The sequence below is a fragment of the Perca fluviatilis genome, chromosome 22 (assembly GCF_010015445.1).
Source record: "Perca fluviatilis chromosome 22, GENO_Pfluv_1.0, whole genome shotgun sequence".
Taxonomy (NCBI): Eukaryota; Metazoa; Chordata; class Actinopteri; order Perciformes; family Percidae; genus Perca; species Perca fluviatilis.
In genome coordinates, this window is record NC_053133.1 from 26,076,633 (window position 1) to 26,095,171 (window position 18,539).

The 18,539-nt window shown below is 43.3% G+C and overlaps 1 protein-coding gene across 2 annotated transcripts; it reads left to right on the forward strand.

Moving 5' to 3' along the window:
- The first annotated feature begins 4,707 nt into the window (after positions 1-4,707).
- slc7a14b (solute carrier family 7 member 14b) lies at positions 4,708-18,414 on the forward strand. 2 transcript variants are annotated; one of them, XM_039790591.1, is made up of 9 exons: positions 4,708-5,115; positions 6,062-6,118; positions 7,809-8,227; positions 10,365-10,601; positions 11,699-11,916; positions 12,009-12,155; positions 13,457-13,665; positions 14,877-15,664; positions 17,758-18,414. In XM_039790591.1, the coding sequence occupies exons 3-9, from the start codon at positions 7,927-7,929 to the stop codon at positions 18,126-18,128; spliced, it is 2,271 nt and encodes a 756-aa protein (XP_039646525.1). In that variant the 5' UTR covers positions 4,708-5,115; positions 6,062-6,118; positions 7,809-7,926; the 3' UTR covers positions 18,129-18,414. The 2 variants fall into 2 exon arrangements, with proteins under 2 accessions (XP_039646525.1, XP_039646526.1); XM_039790592.1 differs by lacking the exons at positions 4,708-5,115; positions 6,062-6,118 and having other exon boundaries at positions 7,612-8,227.
- The last annotated feature ends 125 nt before the right edge of the window (positions 18,415-18,539 follow it).

An 18,539-nucleotide genomic window follows, 5' to 3' on the forward strand; every position in this document is an offset into this window, starting at 1 on the left:
ATTTGTGCAGTATAAGACTGATTGTTGTCCTATGGACAGAGTCTCCCACCTCAGCTGTAGATCTCTGCAGTTCATGCAGAGTGATCATGGGCCTCTTGGCTGCATCTCTGATCAGTCTTCTCATTGTATGAGCTGAAAGTTTAGAGGGCGACGGGTCTTCGTAGATTTGTAGTGGTCTGACACTCCTTCCATTTCAATATTATCGCGCCACAGTGCTCCTTGGGATGTTTAAAGCTTGGGAAATCTTTTTGTATCCAAATCCGGCTTTAAACTTCTCCACAACAGTATCTCGGACCTGCCTGGTGTGTTCCTTGTTCTTCATGATGCTCTCCGCGCTTTACACGGACCTCTGAGACTATCACAGAGCAGGTGCATTTATACGGAGACTTGATTACACACAGCTGGATTCTATTTATCATCATTAGTCATTTAGGTCAACATTGGATCATTCAGAGATCCTCACTGAACTTCTGGAGAGTTTGCTGCACTGAAAGTAAAGGGGCTGAATAATTTTCACGCCCACTTTTTCAGTTTTTTATTTGTTAAAAAAGTTTGAAATAGCCAATGAATTTCGTTCCACTTCATAATTGGGACCCACTTGTTGTTGATTCTTCACAAAAAATTACAGTTTTATATCTTTATGTTTGAGGCCTGAAATGTGGCAAAAGGTCGAAACGTTCAAGGGGGCCAAATACTTTCGCAAGGCACTGTATGTGTGTATATGTATGTATAAAGGGCACTATTGTGATCCATACACTGTTCCATAGTATGGGTTAAAAACACTAACTTACAATGTCCATAATACAGCTCAAAATATGTTTTCACATAGAAGGAATTTGCCTTGTTTTGGTTCAAGAGAAAAGAAAAATGTAAGCCTTCCTCAGTACAGACTGGCATGACGAGGCAGTGTCCATCTCCTCTCCTCAGTCGGCCAAAGAAAACCTTTATTCCCTTAAACAGAAAAGGATGTTTAGCTGTCTGTGTGTGTGTGTGTGTGTGTGTGTGTGTGTGTGTGTGTGTGTCTGGATTCCCTCCCATTCGCTCATCTGTTGCGAATAAAGCACGTTGCCTCAGGAATGCATCCACCTTTGGCTGGTGGCATCTCATATCTTCATATAAAGAGTCACGGTTATTGGATTTAATAACATGCAGAGGCTCGACAGTTTACAGTTAGATTCATACATATATAAGGCACACAGATTAAAGAATTAAATGAAGGAAAAGATAAAGAGAAGTGGAAGGTTTAATATGAAACATTTCTGCATTTAAATGTCTAAAAACGCTGACCTGTGGCTTATATTTAGTTGAGTTGTGTTGTTATTTTCATATCCCAAATGTTTCCAACAATGTTCAAACCCAGAGAGGTCTGTCGTGTTATTCAAGGTAACGCTTTGTTACGTTTGGTCGCGTGTCGATGGCGTCCTATCCCTTCTGAGCTTACATCAGCGTTGTGGTTGTCTGCCAGAAGCTGCGTGAATTGACTTTTAAAACACGTTTTTCACGATACATCTTTTAGATCTTAGGGATCTTGTGTTGAGTGCAAATGTTCCGCCAAAACAAGTTCCTTCCCGAGACTATTTAGCAGAGCCACTAACAGTCGCCTCCGGAGCTTAGCGACGCACAAGACGAATGTGATTGGTTTAAAGAAAAGCAAACAACTGGAGCGTTTTTTTTTCCTCTCCTATCCCAGAATGCATCTGTGATGTAGCCAGACCTTACTCCACAGCGCTGAGGAGATAATGGTGCGTTCTTTTTGTCCACCGAAGTCGTTTTACGAGTTGTTTTCCGGAGTTACGACCTGGAAGTTGCAAGAAGAACGCCCCCGAGGTCGTATTTACGACTCGTCAAGTCGTCTGAACTCAGAGGAGACCGAGCTCACTTTCAAAGATGGCTACGTCGTGCATCACACGTAGTAAACATTGTGGTTATCTACAATTTTAAGCACTTTTGTCTTTGTTGTAACCAAATGAAGAAGTCATTACATAGCTGTCCTACCTATAGGCATGTCTCTACAGTCTTATTAGGAGTTAAACATAGCACTGTATACTGCTACCTATAGGCATGTCACTACAGTCTTATTAGGAGTTAAACATGGCGCTGTATACTGCTACCTATAGGCATGTCACTACAGTCTTATTAGGAGTTAAACATGCGCGCTGTATACTGCTACCTATAGGCATGTCACTACAGTCTTATTAGGAGTTAAACATAGCGCTGTATACTGCTACCTATAGGCATGTCACTACAGTCTTATTAGGAGTTAAACATAGCGCTGTATACTGCTACCTATAGGCATGTCACTACAGTCTTATTAGGAGTTAAACATAGCGCTGTATACTGCTACCTATAGGCATGTCACTACAGTCTTATTAGGAGTTAAACATAGCGCTGTATACTGCTACCTATAGGCATGTCTCTACAGTCTTATTAGGAGTTAAACATAGCGCTGTATACTGCTACCTATAGGCATGTCGCTACAGTCTTATTAGGAGTTAAACATAGCGCTGTATACTGCTACCTATAGGCATGTCTCTACAGTCTTATTTGGAGTTAAATACCGCCTGATTAGTTATTTTGTAGCTTGTGCAGCTGAAATTGGCTAGAGACGCTCGGTTGCTATATGACAACAATGGCTTTAAGCCGAGTCTTGAGCAGAAAGCAGAGCAGTAGCCTAACATTAATGTTAATCAAAACGTAATTTTCATGTATCAAACTGAAATATGTGTGTAATATGTCAATAACTGGGTGAATAGAATCCTAAATGTTACTAAAAATGTTACAAAAATCCATCTTTTCTCCGACTCGTAGTATTGTGTGACAAAAAGAACGCAACAACCCGCGGTTATTCGTTTTTCGACACGGATGTGACGTCACGCTCAAGCTACTAGTTGCGATTACAACAAAAAGAACGCACCATAACTGTAGGTCTGGCAATGCGAGACTACTCGATAATCAACCAATCAGAAGACCCGATACAAGTCTGTTCCCAGCAGCCTAAATCCAGCTTGACTGCCTCCCAGACTTGTGATAAATAATGCAACAGAATAAACTGGTCCAACTCTGAGAGCCAGCGCTGCAAACTGGATCTGATTATTAGGGCTCAAACTGACAACGATCAAAGCTTCACCATATCTGGAAGTCGTATTTTTGTGATGATAAAACTGGAATTATGGCAGAAACCGAGAATTATGTTGCATATAATTTGTCAAAAAGGCAAAGATCTCTATGTGCTAACGTGAGATCTTGGGGTTTATCTTTGACTGTTGAAACATGACGATATGTCAATGTAGAAGAGGAAAACCGGATCTGTCCCGTGTGATGAGTTCCCCATTTTGTTTTCTACTGTCTACTGATTTTTGTTTTGTTTAATAAGATAAAAGCAGAGATTGATTTGGTAAATATGGATGACGCTCAAGACTGAGATGGCTGTTCACGTGTGAAACATAGAAATGAGCCAGTTATCTTGAGAAAGCCTGGGAGAAGAGGAAAAAAGCTCTTTACCGAGATGATCTGTAGATGAGGATTTGTTTTTTGTATAGTGTGTGTTTGTGTGTGTGTGTGTGTGTGTGTGTGTGTGTTGTTGTGTGTGTGTGTGTGTGTGTGTGTGTGTGTATGTATATATGTACTATATGTATACAGTCATGTGAAACAATTAGAACACAAATGCTAAAGTTGACTAAAAAGAGGAATACAAAAATCATTAATTAAAAAAAAAGGGGAAAATCCAACCTTTAAGGACACCAATTTTGTTTGTGAATGAATAATGTATCGTAAACTAAATAAATGTTATTCCTTAAAATACAGGGGGCATAAGTCAGTACACCCCTATGTTAAATTCCCATAGAGGCATGCAGATGTTTATTTTTAAAGGCCAGTTATTTCATGGATATATGGAAGTTCTCTTGGCCTTTGGAATTAAAATAGTCCCCCCCCCACATCATCACATACCCTTCACCATACCTAGAGATTGGCATGGTTTTATGTCAGTTAGCCTAATAGCTGGTTTGATTTGCATTGAGAGATGATTTTATGGAAAGTACCCCATGCCAATCTCTAGGTATGGTGAAGGGTATGTGATGACTATTTTCACATGACTGTAGGCCTATATACAGTACAGGCCAAAAGTTTGGACACACCTTCTCATTCAATGTGTTTCCTTTTTATTTTCATGACTATTTAAATTGTAGATTCTCACTGAAGGCATCAAAACTATGAATGAACACATATGGAATTATGTACTTAACAAAAAAGTGTGAAATAACTGAAAACGTCTTATATTTTAGATTCTTCAAAGTAGCCACCCTTTGCTTTTTTTATTAATAAGGGAAACAATTCCACTAATTAACCCTGACAAAGCACACCTGTGAAGGTAAAACCATTTCAGGTGACTACCTCATGAAGCTCATTGAGAGAACACCAAGGGTTTGCAGTTATCAAAAAAAAGCAAAGGGTGGCTACTTTGAAGAATCTAAAATATAAGACATGTTTTCAGTTATTTCACACTTTTTTGTTAAGTACATAATTCCATATGTGTTCATTCATAGTTTTGATGCCTTCAGTGAGAATCTACAATGTAAATAGTCATGAAAATAAAGGAACACATTGAATGAGAAGGTGTGTCCAAACTTTTGGCCTGTACTGTGTGTGTGTGTATATATATATATATATATATAGGCCTATATATACTAACCCATGTGGGATGGGCCAAATGTTTGGCATGACGCAGAAATAAAATTATGCTACCTAACTAACTAACATATGAAGCAAAGAACCGACATTTAGCTCAGGCTGAGAGGGATTCCCTGTTTCTCCTCAAAGCATCCTGTAAAGCAGCTCGGTGCAGACAGCAGCTGAGTGTCTCGTTTCTCCTCGTTTTCGACCATGGTGCTACCACGTCTGCAGGTGTAATCCGACTCGGTGCTTCGGATTACACCTGCAGATAACAGCCACGATATATACAACACAAACAGACGGACACAAAGCTCCCAGTGTGCACGCGTCGGAGAGGTTTCACTTAGGCTTTTATTTTGTGTTTCAGTGCGCAGAAGATTTGGATCATCCACTCGCTTTAAAATGTTTGAGTGACATGAGGATGACCAGCAGAAGTATTGAAATGTGAGTTTGGTTTGGAGCATGTTGGACAGGCAAAAATGATCTCAGAAGGTAAACACACACATGCGCAGAAACAAAGGTAAACACACACATGCGCAGAAACAAAGGTAAACACACACATGCGCAGAAACAAAGGTAAACACACACATGCGCAGAAACAATGGTAAACACACACATGCGCAGAAACAAAGGTAAACACACACATGCGCAGAAACAATGGTAAACACACACATGCGCAGAAACAAAGGTAAACACACACATGCGCAGAAACAACAGGTGTGGTGTTGCACGAGCTGATAACAGTTCAGAATCTTTTTTCGGGCCCACAAACTTCTAACACTAAGTCTGCGTTACAAACTGGAGGTGTGAGGTTTGAAAGATAAAGCAGAGAGGATCTAATGAAAGATGCTTGAATTGCATTCTGGGAAATGTAGGATCCAGTGTTTTTTTTTGTTTTTTTTTAGAGCTGTGGTTCCTCGAATCTCTTTTTAAACCCACTATTCCCTTTTAAATTGCTTTTTAAATAACAGAACCGGGTTTTTTAAGGAGTTTAAGTGGCCCCCCGACACTATGTTTAGGTCAAACCTAACCTAAACCTAACCTTAAAACCAATTCTGAACCCTCAAACCGGCCTTTATAGTAGTGAGGACCGGCCAAAATGTCCTCACTTTTCAAAAATGTCCTCAATCTGTAGGTCTAAAACTGAAATGGGTCCCCACAAAGCTGGATGTACGTACACACACACACACACACACACACACCTGGTCAGTTCCCAGCTCTGCATACAAAGAGTACAGAAATGTCACTTATGGCAGCTGCAGCACAAAGTTAACACACACACGCACACACACACACACAGCTGCCCAGCCTCAGGTGTTGAATAATGTATCCGCCTGGTCCGTGCTGAAGGATTAACGCTGCCGTCTCCTCTCGTCATCATTTCCCGCAGGTCTGCAGAGGACGTGGACCCCAGCGGCGCTTCGTCAGGAAAACACACGACCAGCGAGTGAGTGTGTTACCTGTCTGCTCAGGTGTGCTTCTTTAACCTGTGTGTTGGCTGCTCTTATCAGCGTTTCTTTTACCCCGCTGTGTGTGCTCCTCACTCTCCTAAACCCAACCTTTTGATTTAGATTTTTTTTATTTTTTATTCAGGTGTTGATTAAAGTGTGCAGCAGTCATTTCAGATGTTTAGAAACTGGTTCAGGTGTGCATGGTGTTCAGTTTTAGCTTCCCACAGTCGTACCTTTTCGTTGTGAAAGTGGATCCGCGGTGGATTCATTAATGTTTCAGAGAGGGAGTCTCGCTCCAGTGAGAGAAGAGAACAGCTGATGGTATCCCATCATCAGCTGCTGGATCACATCGTCAGGGTCGGACAGGTGTACCTGCCACGTTTTGGCCTCTATGATTGCATTGTTTATTCATTTTAGAGTTGATTTAAACTCTGGTTTTCTAAAAGAATACTTTAAGGTGAAAAACTACAGTTAATACATGCACTGGTCAACTGTCCTTTCTGGTAGGAAAATAACTAAATGCACTTGCTCAAGAACTTTACTAAGGTACAGTTTTAAGGTACTTTGGTTAACTTAATTACTTCAGTTTAAAAAAGATAATTTTTTGGGACTTTTTAGGCCTTTATTGACAGGACAGCTGAAGAAATGAAAGGGGAGAGAGAGAGAGGGGAACGACATGCAGCAAAGGGCCGCAGGTCGGAGTCGAACCCGTGCCCGCTGCGTCGAGGAGTAAACCTCTATATATGCGCGCCCGCTCTACCAACTGAGCTATCCGGGCGCCCAGACGTTCAAAACTTTTTCAAGTTTATTTTTGGCATCGTTTTGGCAAGAATTCCATCATAACCTTTCAGCATATTGTAACTCAAGAGGTCTGAAAGAGAACGAGACAAGGTCTGCAACTAACGATTATCATTGTCGATTAATCTGGCGATTAATTTTCTGGATTAATGGATTACTTGTTTGGTCTCTATAATGTCAGAAAATGGTGAAAAATGTGGATCAGTGTTTCCCAAAAAGCCCAAAGTTTCTACATCAGAAATATGGGTTTATTTTAACCAAATTACCCAAAAATAACATGTAAAATACTCTTCGCAGGTAGAATGAACTGTGAATCAATACATTTTGGGTGTTTTATTGAATTTGATATAGCATTTGAAAAAAAAAGACTGAAATGGTTTCAGAACAGTATATTCTGACTAAACATTGACATATACCAGTGATTATCTACTCGGCATCCTCTGATCTTAACTATTTGTTGTCATAATTTCAGCTTTTTTTAAACAAAACATTTAGACATAATATTATATAAATGAGGTTTATTGACCATGAATTTCAAAAATAAGTGTAAAACTAGTGGTCAAAAGTTGGTGTTAGTGGTATATATACTGGTGGAAAAAAGTGCCAAAAACATTGAAAGAAGTGACACAAATGTTAAAAAAAAGCATCAAAAACTTGGATAAAGGCAACAAAAATGTCAAAAAAAAATTTCATTTTCTATTTTGACAAGTTGGACAGTAGACGCTAAGGGTTAATAGTTGGCAACTAATCGATTAATCTTTGCACCGCTAGTAACAGTTCTACTGTTCTTACTTCTGTAACTTTTAAGTCCACGACTGTATATAAAAAATGTCATTGTGTCATTGATACTTTTACTAATGAAAATGATCTGAATTCTTCTTTTCACAGAGTCTATGTCCTCCGTCTGGATCTGTGGCTCTTGAGAGAATGAAAGAATGAAAGAGGGAGTGACAGAGCGAAGGTAGAAGCAGTCCCAAACATAAACAGGCGATAAACAGGTGCGGTGATGGCGGCATGGCTGGCCCGGTTGTCTCCGGGCGACGCCTGGTACAACATGTACTCGCGCCTGCTGCGGACCAAACCCGTGGGCTCCATGGCTCCCGGCTCCGACGACCTCACCGAGCTCGGGGAGGGCTCGGCGGCCGGGCTCGCCAAGATCCTGACCACCGTGGACCTGGTGTCGCTCGGCGTGGGCAGCTGTGTTGGCACGGGGATGTATGTGGTCGCTGGGCTGGTGGCCAAGGCGATGGCTGGGCCCGGCGTCATCCTGTCTTTTATCATCGCAGCGGTGGCGTCCATACTGTCAGGTGAGGCAACAGAACATTAGTCTGGTGGTGGTCTATGTTGTTCTCCTATTGTCAGCTAATCCCATGGAAAGACCAAAACCAGCAACATGTTCATCCTGTGAAGAAGTTAATAAAAGTCAACATGCTAAAGGGCCTAAATTCAGCAAGACAAGGACTCACCAAGGCCCTGAATAAAAGCAATCTTTTATAATGGCTTTCTATATTATTATAACCGCCGAGGAGTTATAATTACCTTTTGGTAACACTTTACAATAAGGTACACAAAAAATAGGTAGTTAATGATTAGTTACTGTTTTTGAAAGAGTAACGAATGATTAGTTACAGTTTTTCAGAAGGGTAGTAACTACCCTCTACTCTTTCAAAAAACAGTAACTACCCTTCTGAAAAACAGTAACTACCCTTCTGAAAAACAGTAAGTAATCATTAACTACCTATTTTTTTGTGTACCTTATTGTAAAGTGTTACCGTACTTTCTTTAAATGTACACTGTGTTGTGTTTTAAGTATTTTATTAGCTAAAAATCAATGTCATAGGTGTAAAATGACCTCTGCCAATGATCTGACTTATCCTTGTAAGCGAAAAATTTCTTCTCTGTATTTACGTTGGACGGGCAAGTCCAAGGAGGCTTCCATGTCGTTCTGCCATTTTGAAAAACTCTAATGGCTGAGAGGGACATGAAGCACTGGCCGACCTGTCTAGCTAATCCACAACGCGTTTTTGTTCAGAGCCAGCGTCACGTGACTGAAACCAGCTGAAAACGGAGAAGGAGATCAGCGAGAGGCGCTTGTAAGGCCCTGAATAAAAGCAATCTTTTATAATGACTTTCTATATTATTATAACCGAGCAGTTATAATGACTTTCTCTAAATATAACGCGGATGTACGTACATGTAGATATTGACTTCAGTTTGGACTGCAGTATTCTGTGCAGATGTTGGGGGAGAGAAGTCAAGGAAGTCAAACAGCCACTCTCAGAGTAGAAAGGCATGTGGTCATATCATGAGGGCTGTTGTGGCCTTAAGCAGTCCAACAAAGTGCTGCCGCGAGGGACTAACCACTGAGAGACGCATAAACACACTGTGACGCGCTCAAGAGTTTATTGCAATGATTTATTCCACAACACGTAAATTACAACTAGCACCGCAGTTACCAAATGTAAAGTTACCTTGTGAGTCGAAATAAGTGCGTTAGTGCGGCGGTCGACAGAAAGTCTCACCCCCTCTCTGTCAAAGCCCAAAAAACCCAGGTGAACAGGTGAATTTCCTGAAACAGCTGCTCACTGTAGTTTTTATCAAACAAACAGGAGGAAATGGTGCATTTGTTGGGGACTATTTTTAGCATTTGGTACTCTAGCAAGTAGGGATGCACCGAATCCAGATTTTTGGGGTTTGGCCGAATACCAAATCCACTGGTGAAGATTCTGCCGAATCTAAAACCGAATACCAAATCCACCTCCCATCCTTAGTCCATTAACACAGTAAACACATTAATGAAGTAAACAACGTCCACAGCAGTGTATTTTTCATTTTATTTACCTGAAGTTGCTGCATTCTGGCTGCTGTCTGGAGATTCCTTCGTGCACAACTCGTATTCTTTCGGATGTTTCGTACCAGATGTTGTAACAGCGGCCATGTTGTGTATAGTTTAGGGTCCTCGCCACCACCAGACAAATCGGCATTGCAAATTGAACATGTAGCTGGACTTGAATGGCCTTCTTTTGACTGAAAGTACTGTCAAACAACAACTTTTTCTGCTCACCAGTTCCATTTCCACTTTCTCACAGCCTACTGCATTGAACGCTCCACCTACGTAAACACCTTCCCGTTATCAACGGCGCCGTCGTTACGGCGACCAGCGTAGCGTGCGTAGTGCAAGCGTAGGGTTCGGTGGAAAAAAATTCTATATTCTGCCCAATATTCGGCAGAATCCTGGATTTGGTGCATCCCTGCTAGCTAGTATTTGTGGCTGCAGGACAGTGTGCGTGTGGAATTGAGTCAAAATAGTGTGTGTGTTCATGGTGATGAAGGAACATGTCAGCCAGTGCAACAGTTTGGCTCACTCACATGTTTTTATAGTTTTTTGGGCAGTCTACTCTGATCTTAAAGACGTTTACTGTCTCATTGTATTTCTGTCGGCAGGTGTGTGCTACGCAGAGTTTGGCGTCCGCGTCCCGAAGACGACCGGCTCGGCCTACACCTACAGCTACGTGACAGTCGGGGAGTTTGTGGCGTTTTTCATCGGCTGGAATCTGATCCTGGAGTATCTGATCGGCACAGCGGCGGGGGCCTCGGCTCTCAGCAGCATGTTCGACTCTCTGGCCAATCACAGCATCAGTAACTACATGATAACGCACCTGGGCACGCTCAGAGGACTCGGTCAGTACCATCCGTACGTGTGTCATTTCTCAGCACATTAAGAGCAAATTAAAAGGAACCAATTGTCAACCCTACAATATCGCCACAATATTGATATTGAGGTATTTGGTAAAAAATTTATTTTTTCCATATACCCCAGCTCTAGGAAAGCCCTTCCTGTCATAGGTTACGTTCACACTGCAAGTCTTAAAGTGCCCATATTATGAAAAAAACACTTTTTCTGGTGATTTGGGGTGTTCTTTTGTGTCTCTGGTGCTTCCACACACATACAAACTTTGAAAAAAATCCATCCATGCTGTTCTGAGTGAGATACGGTTTCTGAATGTGTCCTGCCTTCAGTCTCCTAGTGAGCTGTTCAAAATTGTCCTCGGACTGTGACGTCACAGTCCGAAATGAGCTGGCTAACCACAAACGTTAGCTCGTAGCGTTAGCCGGCTAACGCTAACGCTAATGCTAGCATGCTACGTCGTTCTCAATAGCAAAGCACTGCTACAACACACACAAGTTCACCATAATCTACAAAAGAACTACTTACATGTGGGCCCTCATTTAGAAGTCTCCCAGCTAATCCTGCCTTGTAACTGACCAAAGTTGGAGAAACAGGCTTTCTTTTACTGTCTCTAGAGTTAGCTAGCTGACATGCTCTACATCTGTGCTACTGCGCATGTGCGAGTGCAATCAAAGATAGTATAGAAGAAGAAGAAGAAAAGAGGTCTCACTCTGTAGCTAAAACAGAAACCAGGTGAAAAGAGGATCTGCAGCAGTGAGAGAGAGCTGTGCAGTACAACAACAATATGGTGTTTTTTGAAAATTAAACCATGTAAACCTATTCTGGTACAACCTTAAAATACAGTTATGAACCTGAAAATGAGCATAATATGGGCGCTTTAATGCTTAATTCGGACATCTGATTTGAAAAAATCTGATCCGGGCAAGATTTGAGTGTTCACACTACTTCTGAAGAAGTCTGACCTGGTCACTTGACCCCAAAAAAATCTGATTTGGGCCACTTTTGCCCTGCAGTCTGAACGTTATTGATCTTTCATGTGGATGAAATATTTCTATAACAGACGCTGCTGTGTGTCTGTTTGTCTCAGGTAAAGGTGAGGACACGTACCCTGACCTGCTGGCCCTGTTCATCGCCCTGCTGGTCACAGTGATCGTTGCTCTCGGCGTGCGGAACTCCGTGGTCTTCAACAACGTCCTCAACGCGGTCAACCTGGTGGTGTGGGTCTTCATGATCATCGCCGGACTCTTCTTCCTCTCCGCCAGCAACTGGGAGGGCGGAAACTTCCTGCCCTACGGATGGTCAGGGGTGAGATCATCCACCACGTTGGTGTTTTAGTTACTTGTTCAAATCCACCCCCCCAAAAAAAAATATAAGTCATCTCTTGTCGCTTGCATCAGGTTATGCAAGGTGCAGCGACGTGCTTCTACGCCTTCATCGGCTTCGACATCATCGCGACGACAGGAGAGGAGGCGAAGAACCCAAACACCTCCATCCCCTACGCCATCACTGCCTCGCTGGTCACCTGCCTCACTGCATACGTGTCGGTCAGTGTCGGCATGCTCGTAGATAGATAGATAGATACATACATACATACATACATACATACATACTTACATACTTACATACTTACATACTTACTTTATTGATCCCCAAGGGGAAATTCAAGGTCCCAGTAGCTTAAAGACATCACACACAACATACACATACATCACAAACAGGATGATAAAATAACAAATCCACATGAATAATATGGACAATATAAGTAAAGATACTAAATAAAAAAATCCACATGAATGTACTATAAGGGATGTATAAGCATGAGAGGCTTGCAGGGACAGGGCAGGGACTGACCCTGTGATTCAGTCTGCATGGGAAGGTGCTCTGTGAGAGGGGGTGTCATCATGGTGGTAGTGCAATTAAGTCCAATAGTGCAAGGATAAAGTCTAGAGACCAGCATTAAAGGTCCCATGGCATGGAAATGTCACTTTATGAGTTTTTTTAACATTAATATGAGTTCCCCCCCCAGCCTGCCTCTGGTCCCCCAGTGGCTAGAAATGGTGATAGGTGTAAACCGAGCCCTGGGTATCCTGCTCTGCATTTGAGAAAATGAAAGCTCACATGGGCCGATCTGGAATCTTCTCCTTATGAGGTCATAAGGAGCAAGGTTACCTCCCCTTTCTCTGCTTTGACCGCCCAGAGAATTTGGCCCACCCATGAGAGAGAGAGAGAGACATCATGGCTTTCAAATGAGCAAAGTGGCAGTTGGTCAAGGCAACACCCCCCACCCTCCACAAAGGCTGAATTTCAGGAAAGAGACTTCAGATACAGTATTAGGGGACCACTAAGGTCTATATAAAGAGACTTCAGATACAGTATTAGGGGACCACTAAGGTCTATATAAAGAGACTTCAGATACAGTATTAGGGGACCACTAAGGTCTATATAAAAGAGACTTCAGATACAGTATTAGGGGACCACTAAGGTCTATATAAAAGAGACTTCAGATACAGTATTAGGGGACCACTAAGGCCTATATAAAAGAGACTTCAGATACAGTATTAGGGGACCACTAAGGTCTATATAAAAGAGACTTCAGATACAGTATTAGGGGACCACTAAGGCCTATATAAAAGCATCCAAAGAGCACCATGTCATGGGACCTTTAATAAAAAATAGAAAGTAGGGCTGTGGATTAAGGAGAATGAACTTTCATCAGGGATTTCTAGTGAAATGCAATAAAAAAAAAAACATAATGAAAAAGAAAAGAAAAAGAATTGCAACATTTGGGTGTCCTTTCCCTTTAATCCAGGAGCCCTGATGTTGTTGAACCTTTACCTGTGTACAGGTGAGCGTGATTCTGACTCTCATGGTTCCCTACGACCTCATCGACGGCTCGGCTCCTCTCATGGAGATGTTTGCCGTCCACGGCTTCCTGTGGGGGAAATACACCGTGGCCGTGGGCTCCATAGCCGGACTCACCGTCTCTCTGCTGGGCTCTTTATTCCCCATGCCTAGAGTCATCTACGCCATGTCCCGGGACGGCCTGCTGTTCAGGTGAGGAGGCGCCAAACACCGCTAAGATGAGGGCTCCGGTTCCGGGCTTAGTCTATATCGACGACGTTTAATTTATATACGGGATAGTTCCGGTGCTGCCGGATGTCCCTCACCTTCGGCTTTCTTTGTGTTGGCATTCTGAACTCCGGTCGATTCGGGGAAACATCCTCCGAGCTAGAACCGACAATCAAATTATATTTATCTTTTATTTATTTATTTTTTTTATTCTTATCACACACTCGACAGCCATGTTAATTCCAAGGCTCGCCTCCCTATGTGTACACCAAAACAAGTTCCTTCCCGAGTAGAGCTGGGCGATATGGAGAAAATCAAATATCACGATATTTTTGACCAAATACATTGATGTCGATATTGCGAAGATATTGTAGTGTTGACTATTGGTGCTTTCACAAAATATTTACACAATGACATTTTAGATAAATAATCATCAGTAATGTGGATATAATGACTAAATGGGTAAAGGCAAATAATAGAACAGTTACAACAGTCTGGTAGGTTAAGAAAATGACATCACTTTACTGTCATGTAGCCTTTAAAACCAGGAAAAGATACTTATGTCATATCACGATTTTACGATATCCAAAATTTAGGAAGATATCTAGCTTCATATATCGATATAATATCTATATATATTGCCCAGCCCTATTCCGAGGCTATTTTGCAGCGGCACTGTGGCTCCATCCGGCGCTTAACGACGCCCAAGACGATTGTGATTGGTTTAGTCTATATCCACGACGTTTCATATCCGGGATTGCTCTGTTGCGGCTGGAAATTCTGCCGGATGTCTGTCATTTTTCGGCCGGATGTCCGTCACCTTCCTCTGTCTCTGTGTTGGCGTTCTAACCTCCGGTGGATTTGTGAGGACTGTGGTTAACTGCTCCTCAGATCTCTGCAGGGTAAATCCAGACAGCTAGCTAGACTATCCGTCCAATCAGAGTTTTCTCTCGCACGACTAAAACAACCTTTGAACGTACACACGTTCCACCAAAACAAGTTCCTTCCCGAGGCTATTTTGCAGAGGCGCCGTGGCTCCGACGATTTTGATTGGTTTAAAGAAATGCCAATAAACCAGAGCACGTGTTTCTCCCATCCAGGAATGCTGTGTGGACTCCTACGCAGCGCTGTGGAGGAAGGTGCTCTGGCTATGCGAGACTAGTTCCGGGCTAACTCTGTGATTAATGCGTCTGCAGGTTCCTGTCTCACGTGTCTGCATTCACACACACTCCCACGGTGGCGTGCGTGGTGTCGGGCTGCTTCGCTGCCCTCCTGGCTCTGCTGGTGAGCCTGCGGGACCTGATTGAGATGATGTCCATCGGCACCCTGCTGGCCTACACTCTGGTCAGCGTGTGCGTGCTGCTGCTGCGCTACCAGCCGGACGAGCAGACCGACACGCACCAGTTCATCTCCGGGGAGGACGAGGACGGCCTGAAGCACCACCACGACGACGGCGCGGCGCCCACCAAAGACGACCACATCCTGATCGGAGGCTCAGACGCCGACGGATCGGCGTCCTACCACGCCGGCGGGACGGAAGGAGAAGGGGATGACTCTGATTTCCACACGGGCCACCCCTCGCTGCTGAAAAGGCTTCTGGGAGGTCACTTCTACACCCTGCGGCTGCGGCTGGGATTGCCCGACGCGTCGGCCCGGCCCACCCCCGCCACCGGCCGCGTAGTGACCCGTTGCACCCTCCTCTTCTTCCTCACGTCCTTCTTCCTCTGGTCCACCATTATATTTGGCGTTGAGCAGGGAGAAGGCGCCCGCGCGGTGTTCTCGGGCCTCACGGCCGCGCTGATGGCCGGGTCCTTGGCGAAGCTTTTGATCACGATTCTTCAGCAGCCACAGAGTGCGAGGAAGCTGCCCTACATGGCGCCCTGTGTGCCCTTTGTACCCGCGGCCGCCATATTGGTCAACAGCTATCTCATGCTTAAGCTGTCGTCACTCACCTGGGCCCGGTTCACCATCTGGTGCTTCGTGGGTGAGATGGAACATTCATTTTCTATATTGGAACCTCAGAGTGCATTTTAAAGGTCCACTGTGTAGTGTTTTAAGTATTTTAGTAGCTCAAATCAATGTCTTCATTCATAAATATGTCCTCATTGGTGTAAAAATGACCTCTGCCAACGATCTGACTTATCCTCGTAAGCGAAGAATTTCTTCTCTGTATTTACGTTGGACGGGCAAGTCCAAGGAGGCTTCCATGTCGTTCTGCCATTTTGAAAAACTCTAATGGCTGAGAGGGACATAGAGCACTAGCCCACCTGTCTAGCTAATCCACAACGCGCTTTTAAAGAAATGCCAATAAACCAGATCACGTTTTTCTCCCATCCAGGAACACTGGGTGGACTAGCCAGACTAAAATTGCAGTTCAACTTTGGACCAGTACCTTCTTTAACAGACATCTAGCCATTTCCTGTTATTTCCATTTCCAAGTATTTCCTGTTGCTTTTGTATAAATACATTCATTTGTCCCTTTATTATTGTTTCCAGCTGAATTTAATTCACTCATGCAAATTTAGTTACTTTAGAAATGACCAGATTTTAAGAAAACTTGTAATACAAAAAATAATGGTCTCAATGTAAGTAATGAACTGGGGAGGTTTCATAGTGATATCTGTTAGTTAAATGTTTAATCCTATTCACCTGTCGTGTCTGCCCTTAAAGGACAAATCCACTTACAAGTGGCCTTTGGTTTCATTTCAAGAGTGTTACTGCTGTTTTTTTTTGTTACTGTTTATCCTACAGGCTCCTCTGTGCTTTTAGTTCTCCTTCCTGCTGGTTTTTGCACATTCAGCACAGTTCGAGACTCCAAACTGAAGCCAGCTTTGTGTCGAGGAAAATGCAAACAGGACATAGAAAGTGTAAAATTGTATGTAGCTCTGGCTCGTCCTCTTTCCTTTTTGTCGAGGTACAGCAGAGAGAAGAACATTCTGTTAGAGCTGCAACAATAACTCCATCGAAATAATTTGATGAATCGTTTAAATGTTGCTAAATAAAATGTATAAAAATACAAACTTAAGATATGAAAACTTAAAGGGTTATAAAAGAGTGTTGCCAACAGGGACGTTGTAGAGCGCTCCCTGGTGGACAAACTATGCAACGCCAACACTTTTCTTGTCCGTTTTTATTTAAAGGTCCCATGGCATGAAAATTTCACTTTATGAGGTTTTTTAACATTAATATGAGTTCCCCCAGCCTGCCTATGGTCCCCCAGTGGCTAGAAATGGTGATAGGTGTAAACCGAGCCCTGGGTATCCTGCTCTGCCTTTGAGAAAATAAAAGCTCAGATGGACCAATCAGGAATCTTCTCCTTATGAGGTCATAAGGAGCAAGGTTACCTCCCCTTTCTCTGCTTTGCCCGTCCAGAGAATTTGGCCCCCCCATGAGAGAGAGAGAGAGAGACATCATGGCTTTCAAACGAGCAAAGTGGCAGTTGGTCAAGGCCACACCCCCACCCTCCACCTTGCCCCCCCTCTCTCCTCCTCAATAGCTACAGACACAGAAATGGCACATCCTAAGGAAAGCTCATTGTGGGACTGGCTCTAGTGGCTGTAATTCTGCACCAAGGCTGAATTTCGGGAAAGAGACTTCAGATACAGTATTAGGGGACCACTAAGGTCTATATAAAAGAGACTTCAGATATAGTATTAGGGGACCACTAAGGTCTATATAAAAGAGACTTCAGATACAGTATTAGGGGACCACTAAGGTCTATATAAAAGAGACTTCAGATACAGTATTAGGGGACCACTAAGGTCTATATAAAAGAGACTTCAGATACAGTATTAGGGGACCACTAAGGTCTATATAAAAGCATCCAAAGAGCACCATGTCATGGGACCTTACATTTTTTAAATATTCGTTTATCGACCATTATAAATGCCGATACCGATAGTTTGGAAAATGCCTAATATCGGCCTGCTGATATATCGGTGGGGCTCTAATCCAGACTTTGTTGGATGGGCAGTTAGTTGACCGATGACGAAGTCAAGGGAAGTGATGAACAGCTGGACAGTTTCTCTTTCTGCTGTCTTTGTGTTTAACCGCCGCCGTGTGTCCGTGCGTCCCCAGGTCTGTTGATCTACGGTTGCTACGGCGTGTGGCACAGCACGCTGGAGCTGAACGCCCGGGAGCAGCAGGCGCACGCCAGCTCCTACCAGCGCTACGACGACCACCTGGACGACGACACCTTCTCCCCCGACGACAGCGGCCGCCCAGAGGACCGGGAGGAGAAACCCTACCAGGGCTGGTCTGCCCCGGAGGAGAGGGGATACAACTACCACGAGCACCAGGACGACGGCCCAGATGGAGAGCAGCGTCCGGGCCAGTGTGAGGATAACAGGGAGCCGTCTGGATACCAGTCCGGACCAGGAGCCCCGTCTGCGAGCCGAGGCCGAGGCAGAGGATGGACCAATCAAGGTTTTGATGAAGAGGAGGACTGAAACCATCTGGAACTTTAAGACTGAAATGCTGCTTATATGAGACACTGAACCAAATATTCCCTAAGACAGTGGTTCTCAAACTTTTTTCAGTAATGTACCCCTTTTGAGTTGTTTCTTGAAGCAAAGTACTCCCCTGACCAGCGCTAAGCATTTTCGGTAGAAAATAAAGTGTATATAAACAGGAAGAGTACAGCGCTGTCAGCGATAGATTTACTTTAGAACAACAGCCTTGGAACTGGAAAAAAACATTTAAATGCTGATGAGAAAAAGAGACAAAAACTGTAAAAAAAGATGGTAGAAGGAGGAAGTAAGGCAAGAATAGGTCAATATAGTATCAAAAACTTCAAAAGCAGTGACATAAGAATTAAAAACTGAGAAACTTATAAAAAGTAGAAGGAAGGAAGGCAAGAT